This window comes from Notothenia rossii (genome assembly GCF_949606895.1).
Source record: "Notothenia rossii genome assembly, chromosome: 11".
Lineage (NCBI taxonomy): Eukaryota > Metazoa > Chordata > Actinopteri > Perciformes > Nototheniidae > Notothenia > Notothenia rossii.
Genome location: NC_136910.1, coordinates 26,017,532 through 26,031,242, shown reverse-complemented (window position 1 = coordinate 26,031,242; position 13,711 = coordinate 26,017,532). Strand labels below are relative to the sequence as shown.

Below are 13,711 nucleotides of genomic sequence, written 5' to 3'. Positions count from 1 at the left end.
GTGTGTGTGTGTGTGTGTGTGTGTGTGTGTGTCATACTTGCCAACCCTCCCGATTTTCGCGGGAGATTCCCGATTTCATTGCCCTCTCCCGGTTTCCTCCCGGGGTCATATTTCTCCCGCATTACTCCCGATTTCCGACAAAATCTCATTTACTCACGACTGTTTCCACTCGGACTTTAATACAGCTACACCCAGAGAAGGGGTCGTTAATAAAAAAAAGTAATATATTACATATTACTTTTTAAAAAAAAGTAATATATTACACTACTTCGTTACTCGCTACATAAAGTAACTCGTTACTTTACGCGTTACTTTACTCGCAGGGCCGGCGCGCACCTCCCTACAGGCAGATCACGCAGACTGCTAAAGTTTCAAATGTTCTCTTTAGTTCAGTTTCCATTGTCGCATAAGACTGATCCAGATAGCTCCTGAATGTACCTGACCATGGCTGTCCTCTGTCTCCTGCTATCTGTATTTTGCGCAGTATATCTCTGAACGATGGTGATTCCACTGTGCAAATGGGCAACATTTCCTCCACTATGAAGGATGCTACAAGCCTGTCCATCTCTGCTTTGGTTACCGATCCTCCAAATTCTAATGGTTGCTGCTTCGGAGTCGGCGGCGGTGCACTCACAACGCGTGTCTTTAGCAGCGCGCACAACCATGGGCGCGGGAAGGGGGGTCCTGAGGGCGCTGCAGCACCCCCTAGCGGCAGGCAGGCGGTGCGGAGCTCCCCTGTCTGAATTATTATTTGACGGTTATTGCTGCTCCCGCTGTGCATAATCTGTGTAATATGGAGCCAATACATACATTCCACATTGTTGGTAAAATAATATTTTGGCATGCCCCGAATGTTTTTTCTGTAGCCCCGGACAATTCTACCTCAATAATATAATACATTAACCGTGCTTCACGTGAACCTCATCATGACACAAGAGAGGACGGCAGGACTGTAATTTCCCGTGTTCAGTGAATGCAACAGAGGCAAGACACCAGACCAATCAGAGAGTTGCATGGAAATAAAAGTGTGCTTGTGTCATTCAAGCTCGGCTCTGTGTGTGTGTGTGTGTGTGTGTGTGTGTGTGTGTGTGTGTGTGTGTGTGTGTGTGTGTGTGTGTGTCTGTGTGTGTGTGTGTGTGTGTGTGTTTGTGTGTGTGTGTGTGTGTGTGTGTGTGTGTGTGTGTGTGTGTGTGTGTGTGTGTGTGTGTGTGTGTGTGTGTGTGTGGAAATAGCGCATTTAGTGTGTGTGTGTGAGAGAGAGAGAGAGGAAGAGAGAGAGAGAGGAAGAGAGAGAGAGAGAGGGTGAGAGAGAGACCGTTGCCAGCAGGCCGGGGCCGTGTTGTTAGCATCTGGTTAGCTAGTAGGGCTGCACGATTTTGGGAAAAAATCTAATTGCGATTTTTCTGACAAATATTGCAATTGCGATTCGATTTGCGATATTTGTTTTTAAGCGACCCAACGGAAGTTTATTGTAAAATGCAACCATATCTCCTGCTAGGAAGGTCCAACATGCTCCCGTCTCTAGCGCCCCCGCAGCCCGAGCTACGAGTGAAAGAACTAAACTTACATGAAACTTCCGTTGGGTTGCTTTAAAGTAAAGCTTCAGTTTAAAGTGGACCTATTATGCTATATTGGATAAATACCTATACAAAACATGTCTGTGAAGTTTTTTGTTCAAAATACCAAACAGATCACCCATTGTAGCCATGCCTCATACTGCTCATACCCCTCTTTTGCAGCCCTGTTAGAGAAACGCGGATTTTGGGTTCTTAGCTTTAAAAAAAGAGGAGGCGGAGCTAATGCCTGATCAGAATTCTACCGGAGATAAAGTTAAATTCTGCTGTGATAAAACGCAATCCTGTTCTAAACCACATCAAAGATTATTTCTGAAACAGTATGGAGCTCAAATGCTTTTTCTCTTGTGGGTTTATCACAAGGTGAGTTCATTTTTTTATTTCTTGCTTTTTAAACACATACAGGTTAGCTCTGAGTGTTAGCGAGGCTTGCTAATGTAAACAAAGATGAGATTACGTCCAAAACACGTCAGGCATTGTTTCTGATAGCAACTCTCTGTGGGTCCGCTGCCGATTTGACGTCATATCGGCAGCAAATCTGTGTCCGCTTGTTGTACACCCGTTTTGAAAAGATTTGGGTACAGAGGTAAAGAGAGAGGGTTTTATTTTCTGATGCTGCGTGAGTTCCCCGACGCAACGGGGACACATATTTATGTATTAAAGACACCACAAAGTGCATTTTGCATGATAGGTCCCCTTTAAGACTCACCCTGTAATATATGTAAAACATGTGATGGAGCCTTAATAAACTGACTCAGATGGTTTGTTTCACCAAACCATAGAGGAAAGCTCCATTGGAAGCCATTTGGAAAGGGCAGGCACTTTCAAAAATACTTGGCAGGTTATTGGATCAATCTGTATATCACCTTCTATCATGGGCCACTTCTGATTGGTTAGCAATGGCTGGTGCACGTGGAACACAGCACTTCTGATTGGTTTGGATGACTGACTCACAAGAAGAAAAAAAAAAAAAAAATTAAAAAATTTTTTTTTTTTAAATCGCAGGCTTTGCGATTTCATAATCGCTTCATTTAAAATCGCGATTCCGATTTAAAATCGATTAATTGTTCAGCCCTATTAGCTAGCTGCACTAACGGACACAAGGAACTGTTTGTTCCACAACAAGCTGGAGGAGAGTCCTCTCCTCTCAGACTGAGAGGCTCAGGTGAGCTAAAGGACTCTGAGGGTTTAGATAGTTAACTTTAGTCTAAGTTATCTCAGTGGGTCTCAAACGGTTTGCTCACAAATTATTCAAAAGATTATTTCCACGGCACACCTTCATTTCATAGGATCATTATCGTTATAAAAAAAACAAGAGAATAAAGGAAAAACAGTTATGAAATACTATATGGCAGTAAAACAAGAATACAGTTTGAAAGGGGAGTGATTTGTAAAATATCCATAAAGAAAAAGAAAATCTGATTACAGTTGTGTTTCATATGGGTGTTGAGAGATTTATCCATAGATCTCTTAATGTTGCTCTCAAAGTGCACCACATTGATGCTTTTAACTTCAATATTTAAAAAAAATCTTCCCGGGGGAGCATCCCCCCAGACCAGTGGCGGCGCCAGAGACTTTCTCCAGGGGGTGCTGTGGGGTAGCTTGACGTTTCATAGAGGGTGCTCAAACTTTAAAGAGCATCTTGCAGGTTTTTATTTTTTCTACATTTATGCTTAAACTTGCTTGAAAATTACACTTAAAAAAGTGAATGCAGGATTTGATATGTTTTACGAGACATAAGGGCAGGAATTCAGAGGGAAAGGAGCAATATTGAGCTCTGCTCTTAAAAACGGCTTTTTTTTAAGGTCATACGTCAAACGCGTCATATTACATCACGCAGGGGACACATCTCCGCTCTCTGACCGCGGGTATAGTGGAGTTGCGTTGAGTAGAGCGGTTGTGTTTTAAGGAGCTGGTATTTTTCGGTAGTTTTACATTGCATTTCACCATTTGTAATCATGGTGCAGTATTGTGTTTGTGCAGGTTGCACAAATACCAGCCTGTCAGGACATCGAGTCCACAGTAAAAAGGACCGGAGCTAGCGTTCGTTCCTGGGTGCGTTGTGCATCCACCTCCCTGCAGCACATACTCTCCACAGCTTTATCAGGAAACCGTATTACTTCTATCTCCCCTCCCTCTTCGCTGCTCTCTCTCTCTCCCCTCCGGTACTGTGTTGTTTGTGTGTGCGTGGTGGCTGTCACTCCTGGCTCCCGGCTCAACCTCCACTCACCTGCTGCAATCAGCTGTGCACCCTCCCCGACTACACACCTGCTTTCCATCAAGCTATTTACAACGACATATCAACGGAGGCTCCACAGCCTTTCTCCGCCAGATCGTCAACCGTATCTCGCGTCTCCCCTCTGGTCAGCACCGTAGTGTGGAGTTGCATTAGGAAACGCGAGATACGGCTGATACTGTACTTGCGCATTAGTTTCTGTTATGGATCAGTATCAACAGTCCTGCCAGTAACGTTACTATATTATCAATGCTACTTTAGTTATAGCCTGATATATGATAGCTAACTTTACAATATTGTGATGTGACCTTAGCTAACATTCTGTAGCTAACGCCGGTCACTCACCAAGACAGCTGCCCAGTTCTCCACTGGTTCTCCACACACCACAATTCAATTTCTCTCCGATGGCTTCTAATCCTTGGCTGCTCCTGGTCTCTTGGACGCCTAGCAGGCTCATAATTATAAGGTTGTGGTCCGTCATATGCATTTGAATATTCATGTTCAACTTCTTCTGTGTCTTCTGTGTCGAAACTAGCATTGGGATCCATGTTTATTAATACGTTACACCGGCCGCTCTCCCCCTTGTGTCCCCTGTGTTACGTCACATGCGGGAGGTCACGTGCCGAGGCTTTTTTATGCGGAAGTGAACATTTCTTACAAAAACGACGCCAGATGTCACTGTAGTGTATATTTCTGTATATTTTTTTGAAAATCTAGTGTATTCATCATTTTCCTACTCATTTATTCACAGGTGTCTTTAACCTGGAAGTTGCTCTTTAAGGGTTTCCCATTAATGCACCAGCGCTACAGTTGAATTTTCTACTGCAGCTCATACTTGTCAACCCTCCCGATTTTCGCGGGAGACTACCGATTTCATTGCCCTCTCCTGGTTTCCTCCCGGGTCATATTTCTCCCGCATTTCTCCCGATTTCTGACAAAATCTGATTTTCTCACGACTGTTTCCACTCGGACTTTGATACAGCTACACCATTGTTTGGTTTCCATGGTAACACATCTCTTTAGTAGCGCGCGCAACTGAAAGTCTGAGAGGGTGAGGCAGATAGTCACAGAAAACAGAACAAAAATCGACAACTACTCTACTCTCTGCTCACTCCTTTCCTGCCCACAGATATGCTCCATCAAGGATGGTGCTACAGGCCGCAAGGCATTGCACTTAGAACTACAATATAAGCATGTTAATGTTAATCTAACAGCTCCGGCGATCCACTAGCACCCCCCCAGCCCCCCCCCCCCTCTTGCATTTTGAAATGCTCCCGAAGATTTTCTTTTAAATATTGAAGTTAAAAGCATCAATCTGGTGCACTTTGAGAGCAAAATGAAGAGATCTATGGATACATCTCTCATATGAAACAGAACTGTAAACAGATTTTCAATTTCTTTATAGATATTTTACAAACCACTCCCCTTTTAAAACAAAACGTTTGAGACCACTGAGATAACTAGACTAAAGTTAACTATCTAAACACTGAGAGTCCTTTACTTCACCTGAGCTGAGGTTATCTGAGACTCTCAGTCTGACAGGAGAGAGTTCTCCCTCCACTTTGTTGTTAAAAAAGCTCCTTATGTCCGTTAGCTTGGCTAGCTAGCACTAGATGCTAACCACAACGATCCCCGGTAGAGACCATGGTAGAGACCCACCGGACCCACAAAATGGCTCGTGCCACACAACACACAGAGCAGAGCTTGAATGAAACACAGAGAGCCAGAAGTAAGCTACTTGTACTCACGAGGGCTATTATGTGCAGAATCCCTCTCGCTTTCAGGTGGTTTTGATTGAGTGTCAGAACGTGGACGTTTAAGGGCTAAAAAACGATCCATTTGTCACTTTGCTGTTAGCAAATAATTTGGCGCTCCAGCTAACAGGAAGTCACTCAAGTGTCACAAAGTAATTTAGCCTATGGGTAGGTCAAAAATCTAATGGGTGCTGGCCATTGGCCTAATCACCTGTGTTGGCTTTATGTTTTTGGTCAAACATTTGTTTGTTTCACATTTGCATTGATGTAATCAATAGTTTTTCTAATTTAATTTAATAAAAAAAATATATATATATTCCAAAAAAAAACAAACATATTTCTTGGGGGTGCTTAGGGGGTGCTTTGGCAATCCTGGGGGGTGCTTCAGCACCCCCTAGCTCCCCCCTGGCGCCGCCCCTGCCCAAGACCCCCCTAGAGGAGGTGAGGTCTGCTCCCCACTCGTAAAAAATAGCACTTTACCCCTGCCTGTATGCCGTGAGCTGATTATCGAGCCTTCATTGTAGCAGTCGCGGGTGTACTGTGTGTTTGCGTGTGGGGAGTGTTGCAGTAGAACATTCCACTGTAGCGCCCCTGGTGCTTGCGCTTTTGTGCGTGCTCTATAGTGCCCGTAATAGTGTTCACTGGAGTCCAGCACCTCAGCACCCCCACTCAAAATACCTTCCCGCGCCTCTGCGCGCAACTCAAAGTCTGAGAGGGTGAGGAAAATAGTCACAGAAAACTGAACAAGAATCGACAACTCGACCCTCTGATCACTCCTTTCCTATAAAATACAGGTCCAGCCTACACATATGCTCCATGGTGCCACAGGCATTGCCCTTACAACTACAATAAGCATGTAAATGTTAATCTACAGCTCCGGCGATCCACTAGTACCCGGATTCTCCACCTGCAGATGCAGCCATCCTCGACAACTACTGTAGCTTCACCTTGGATATGAGTCCAAACAACTCACAGACACACAGGGCGCTGACAGGGCGCCCTATGACCATCAGATCTGACGACGCTGATTGGCTGAAATTATGTTTTTCGGCCGCATAGTTTAGTGCTCCTTTCTTAGTGCCCAGACGAGAGGGTAATGATACACGCTGCGGCCAGGCAGGAAACATGTGACTTATCAGTAACTTTAGACATCGTAACACAATTTTAAACTATATTTTATTGTAGATTATAAATTTTACTGATACCAACTATATAATATTTATCTTGTTCATTAAAAATAAAAATAATATATATATATTTTTTAATTACATTTTTAATGACAATCAAACTTGTGGGAAGAGGGGGGGCGGCGCCCCTAGCCCCGGCGCCCCTAGCCCCGGCGCCCCTAGCCCCGGCGCCCCTAGCCCCGGCGCCCCTAGCCCCTACTTTGGGCCGGCCGCCACTGGTACTTTGGAAGAAACACACAGTGTGTTTCAATAGTGTGTAGCCATGAATTCAACAGAAAGTCCCACATTCGTGCAGTAGGCCTATTGCTGTTTAAATAAATACCTAGTGCATTTTACCGCCTAAAGCCTCCTGCACTGAAAATCCAGCAATTTTCCGTATTCTTAAATACATTTCCAATTGCAAATAACAATGGAACCTTCTAGGAAGTTCAGGATAAGGTAGAGATAAATGCACTTATACAAAGTTGCAGTTCAAATAAGTGCTACTGCCTCTCATGTCACAGTACCCAGAAAACAAGCCATTGTTATCTGAGGTTTACAGTTCACGTATCAGTGTTGCCACCTGACCTGAGAGGGTGTATTAACTTTTATTGCTGGCTGTTGGTTGGCTGAATACCAACTCATGACATCAGAGCGTTTGATGGTTGCACTGTATTTATTTGATAACAGGATCAATGAGAAAATGTGTTTGAGGTAGTTGTGATCTTTGAGCAGCAGCTTCCTGAGACAAACAGCTGTCAGTCTGAAGTTCATACTTTAGACAGGGGGTTGTTTGGTTCTCAAACAAAAATGACGTAATCTTCAGTGTCAAGTTGCCTACAGCTGATCATGCTCCAGTTTGGTTCTATATGTTCCAGTCAGTGGTGTAATATATTGAAGTACGTTTACTCTAGTACTATTTGGGGGAATTTGTACTTTACTTGAGGATTTCCATGCTATTTTTATTCTACTTTATATTACTCCACTACATTTTGGAAGCCAATATTGTCATTTTTACTCCACAACATTTATGCAGATTATAAACTGATACACAATATAAATAAACTAATACATAAACTTTGAAATATAATTATAGGTTAAGACTGTATGTAGCAGCAGAATACAAAGTAATTAAAATAGTTCCACATGTATCAGCTGGGATGAAAATAATTATGGCTAAAATAATAATAATCCAGTCATTTAATATATGTTATTCTGAAATGGGACATTACTCACAATAAGTACTTTTACTTTAAGTTTATTTTGATGCCAATACGTTTACACTGTTACTTTAGCAAGGTTAAGAATGCAGGACTTTTACTTGTAACAGAGTATTTTTACTCTAGCTGGTTTGCTTGGGAGAAGAATGAAAACACACTGAAGCTCTCTCTCACACACACACACACACACACACACACACACACACACACACACACACACACACACACACACTCTGTATGCTCACACGCATGCATGCACACGCATGACACACACAGTAACAGCAAGGAGTGGACAGTGAATGAGAAGGGGACTCTTCAGAGTTAATAGAGATAATAGAGCCTGCTGTGTATCTATTTATCCTGCAAGAACCTTCATTCACTTGCTGATACACACACACACACACACACACACACACACACACACACACACACACACACACACACACACACACACACACACACACACACACACACACACACACACATGATGTGCATTAGAAGTGTGTTCATACTTATATGACCACCATACCTGCTTTCAGTGGGGTAGCACTATATTACTGTTCTGTTTGGAATTCGTATGTCAGAATATGGCATGGGAATTAGGGCTGAACAATTAATCGATTTTAAATCGGAATCGCAATTTTAAATGATGCGATTATGAAATCAAAAAGCCTGCATTTTTATTTTATTTTTTTTCGATTTTTATTTTAATTTATTTTTTCTTCTTGTGAGTCAGTCATCCAAACCAATCAGAAGTGCTGTGTTCCACGTGCACCAGCCATTGTTAACCAATCAGAAGTGGCCCATGATAGAAGGTGATATACAGATTGATCCAATCACCTGCCAAGTATTTTTGAAAGTGCCTGCCCTTTCCAAATGGCTTCCAATGGAGCTTTCCTCTATGGTTTGGTGAAACAAACCATCTGAGTCAGTTTATTAAGGCTCCATCACATGTTTTACATCTATTACAGGGTGAGTCTTAAAGGGGACCTATCATGCAAAATGCACTTTGTGATGTCTTTTATACTTAAATATGTGTCCCCGTTGCGTCGGGGAACTCACGCAGCATCAGAAATTAAAACCCTCTCTCTTTACCTCTGTACCCAAATCTTTTAAAAACGGGTGTACAACAAGCGGACACAGATTTGCTGCCGATATGACGTCAAATCGGCAGCGGACCCACAGAAAGTTTCTATCAGAAACAATGCCTGACGTGTTTTGGACGTAATCTCGTCTTTGTTTACATTAGCAAGCCTCGCTAACACTCAGAGCTAACCTGTATGTGTTTAAAAAGCAGGAAATAAAAAAAGGAACTCACCTTGTGATAAACCCGCAAGAGAAAAAGCATTTGAGCTCCATACTGTTTCAGAAATAATCTTTGATGTGGTTTAGAACAGGATTGCGTTTTATCACAGCAGAATTTAACTTTATCTCCGGTAGAATTCTGATCAGGCATTAGCTCTGCCTCCTCTTTTTTTAAAGCTAAGAACCCAAAATCCGCGTTTCTCTAACAGGGCTGCAAAAGAGGGGTATGAGCAGTATGAGGCATGGCTACAATGGGTGATCTGTTTGGTATTTTGAACAAAAAACTTCACAGACATGTTTTGTATCGGTATTTTTCCAATATAGCATAATAGGTCCACTTTAAACTGAAGCTTGACTTTAAAGCAACCCTACGGAAGTTTCATGTAAGTGTAGTTCTTTCACTCGTAGCTCGGGCTGCGGGGGCGCTAGAGACGGGAGCATGTTGGACCTTCCTAGCGGGAGATATGGTCGCATTTTACAATAAACTTCCGTTGGGTCGCTTAAAAACAAATATCGCAAATCGAATCGCAATTGCAATATTTGTCAGAAAAATCGCAATTAGATTTTTTCCCAAAATCGTGCAGCCCTAATGGGAATACTTAGATGCGTCTTACATGTTCCCCCTGATCCTGTTCTTTGTGTGTCCTCCACCTGTTTGCCCCATCCTTATTTGTGTTGGCCTGTATAGCACTGACTGAATGTGACGGGGCAGCTGTACTGTAGGATGTTTTACGTTCAACTGTGAACAATGAAATCATCTATCGCAGCCAACTGTGGAGACAGTGAATCATACTGACACACCGTCAGCTCCTTCAACAACACACAGCCTGCCTGCACCAGGGAATACAGAAGGAAAAAACACTTTGACTGTTTAATTCGTACACTTTATGTTCTTTAGCTTATTTTTTCCCTTTGGGCAGAGCTAGAGAGTGGTATTGATTTTTGCTCTTGGACTCTTGTAAGGAAAGCAAACCTATGTTAAACTATCCCTTTAACACAAACACTGGAAGAAGGGGGAAAAGCTCATTTATGTAGTTGTACCTTTTGCCTCTTGGCTTCCTATTCATCTTTAACAGTATAACAAAGAAAACTTCAACTTGGCGACTCCTGAATGTCACTGCCACTGATGATCTGTGTGTGTGTGTGTGTGTGTGTGTGTGTGTGTGTGTGTGTGTGTGTGTGTGTGTGTGTGTGTGTGTGTGTGTGCGCGCACAGGTAAGCTGTGTGCATGTGACTTTGAGTTGAAAGGGTGAACAGCTGCCAATTGATCAAATGCAGACACTTTGCATGCATGTGTGTTTGTGAATTTGAAAGTGACTCTATCCAAACAGACGCATGGCTTTTACTTTTGGGCCTCTCTCAACGGATGTGCTGTCCGACAGGAAATAAATGAGACATGACTTTCAGAAGTGACTTTTCTCACATTTAAAGTAGCTTAGGAGAGTTACCTTCTAAGAGAGATGGTGAGTAAGGGAATGTGTGCCCCGATCCAGTCATACCCCGACAGGATGAGCAGGATTACAATAGGAATCAACAATTTGACTCACAATATTGATCTTAAAATGATTTAATTCCTTTAAAAATGATTTTATTTCTGCTGCTAATTAAAAAAAATCCTTTCTACGAGGTTGAAATTGCTGAAACTGCAGCATTACCAATGTAATTTAACATGACACCAGGGACCTGCACAGACATTTGGAGGGGCTATTGCTCTAAACTGGAAAAAGGGCCTCCCCCCGAAAAAAAATTACAACTAAATTGAACAGTAATTCACATCTCCTAACAATATAAGCTAAGCTAATTCGGTGACTTGATTTTAAAAATGTAAACCAGGGACATTTTTGGTTTTGCGGTCCATATCTCATTAAAATATCTAATGTTAGTAACTATTAAAGACAAAATGGGGACAATTCTGTTCTAATGTAGCTTGACCATTGTAACTGCTGTGCAGTCCAGACATACTGATAAAATACAGTAGGGCCTCTAACTAATTGCCTTAAATAAACTCACTAATTAATGAAACCAGTTCAATACGCATTATTCTTATTCTTATCATTCTTTATGAGCGCAGTAACGGTAAGGTATCTAATTACTTATTTATCTAGTATTCCATGACTTAATAACAGAGATGGTCAAACTAAAGTGGTAGAGACATGGCAGAAATCCTACAATGAAGCGGGAAATTTAACTGTTCACCGGTGGGAGGGCGATCAAGAAAAGAGAGCGAGCGGCCCCGTTGAGGGAGTTTACAGATGAAAAGACACAGAAAGACAGAAGCACAATAACAACAAGTAGGCTATATTTAGTTATTTTTTTGTAAATAACAACTGGTGTCAATAGCAAGTAAAGTCCCCTGGTTTGTCCCTTATACCCTAACTGCCATGAGACAACACAAAATCAAGTTTCCAAAATCCGACACTAGAGGTGGTCTAACGCACCGGCAGATGACAGCGCTGACAAAGTGTGTTTCCCGCAGCGAGACGCTACAATATTAATTGTGGGCTTATCATGTTGATTCGGCCACAACAGAAAAAAGAAAAACAAACTCTCTGTCACAGTCCAAACTGTGTCCCTGTTTGTTCCCCTGTGTGTGTGTGTGGAGAGGGTGTGGTGTCCCTTGCAGGCAGCAGCCTGATTGCTCTCACCTGGCCGTCCGACTCAGCTGTCCCTCATTATCTAATCAGGACACAGCTTATCTACTCCAGTCTCCCAGCAACTCACCGCCAGATTGTTTTCTACACCAGTGGTATTACATCCTCCTGGCTGCCCATTCAGTTATCCTGTCTGCGTGTAAATCCGTACTCTTTGTAACTAGTTTCTCTTGTGTTTCCAGTGCAATCCCTCGGCCATCGTCCACCAGAGCTTCCAGCCAACCTGCCTGCTTCTTCCTGCATCCTACCTGCCTGCCTGGTAATCAGTCCAGCCTGTCACTGCCTACCTCCACTCCGGACCTCCATAATCACCAAACCTGCCTGAGTCTCCGAAACAATAAACCATTTAAACATCTTCAGTCATTGCCTGCGCCTGGGTCCTGTTTAAAACATAATCCTAACAGAACAATCTGGCCACCATGGACCCAGCAGGCCCGGACCCAATTCGTGAGGCTCTCTCCAACCAAGGCGTCCTCGTGGGCCGGCATGACCAGATGCTCAGAGAGGTTATGGATAACCTTGCATCACTAGCCGCCAATGTAGCACAGATGGGACATCACCTCAACCTGGTTTCAACTCATCTTGCTCCGCCTGCTCCGGAGGATCCAGCTCCCTTAGCACAGGTTCCAGCCCAGCCCGCTCTCCCTTCACGTGAGCCAAACATTCCCACTCCAGAGCGGTAGGCTACGCAGGTGCCTTAGGGACATGTAACTCTTTCTTAATGCAGTGTTCTCTTGTGTTTGAGCAGCAGCCGTCTACTTATGCTAATGACAGAGCTAAGATTTGTTATATGATAGGTTTACTTACAGGTAGCGCCTTAGCCTGGGCATCAGCGGTATGGGAGAGTCAGTCCAACCTCTGTTATTCTTATCCAGAGTTTACAGAAGAAATGAAGAAAGTTTAGGGACGCTACTAAACGCCTCCTCTCACTGCGACAGGGCTCCCGTAGTGTAGCCGAATACTCAGTGGAATTTAGGACCTTAGCGGCAGAGGCGGGGTGGAATGACACAGCGCTTCAAGGGGTTTTTCAAACCGGGCTAACTGATTCTGTTAAAGATGAGTTAGCAGTCAGGGACGAATCAGCTAACTTGGATGAGTTGGTCTCCCTAGCCATAAGACTGGATAACCGCCTTAGGGAGCGCCGTAGGGAAAGAGCCAGTCGATCTCCTGGGTCACTCCCCTCTCGCCCTGTCTCGTCTCCTCTCGCAAGATTCAGGTCGGAGACTTTCCCAAGTCCTAGTGCTCCATCTGAAGTCTTTTCTCCTCTCCTGTCTTCAGAGGAACCGATGCAGCTACGCAGAGCCCGACTCACTCCCAAGAACGTCTCCGGAGAATGAGAGAGGGACTTTGTGTCTACTGTGCTCACTCCGGTCATCTCGTGGACACATGCCCCCAGCGCCCAAAAGAGGGTGCTCGCCAGTAAAGGTGGGGATACTGGTGAGCAAGGCTGTTTCTTCCTCAACCCCCCAGACCCGCAAGCCTCTTGAAGCCACACTGCTGTTAAATCAACAGTCTCTCTCTCTGCCTGCCCTAGTGGACTCTGGGGCTGATGAGAGTTTTTTGGATGCCCAACTGGTTGCCTCAGCCGGCATCTCAACTCAACCTCTGACAGCTCCTCTCAATGCTCGAGGTCTGAATGGGAAGCTCCTGGCACGCGTTACCCATGTCACTGAACCCCTACATCTCGTCCTGTCCGGTAATCACCATGAAATGATTCAGTTCCACGTCATGTCCTCCCCTCACACACCCCTAGTTCTGGGCCAGCCATGGTTAAGACTGCACAACCCCCACATGGACTGGTCGGA

At 43.8% G+C, this 13,711-nt stretch overlaps 1 protein-coding gene across 1 annotated transcript in view; it reads left to right on the top strand.

Annotated features, from left to right (window-relative positions):
• Window positions 1–12,585, top strand: part of LOC307025174 (uncharacterized protein) — an 88,945-nt gene extending 76,360 nt beyond the window's left edge. Inside the window, exon 8 of the mRNA XM_079659786.1 lies at window positions 12,089–12,585. Coding sequence (XP_079515912.1) covers window positions 12,089–12,231 — 143 coding nt within the window. The 3' untranslated portion in view covers window positions 12,232–12,585. The remainder of the gene's footprint in view (window positions 1–12,088) is intronic.
• Window positions 12,586–13,711: the final 1,126 nt, after the last annotated feature.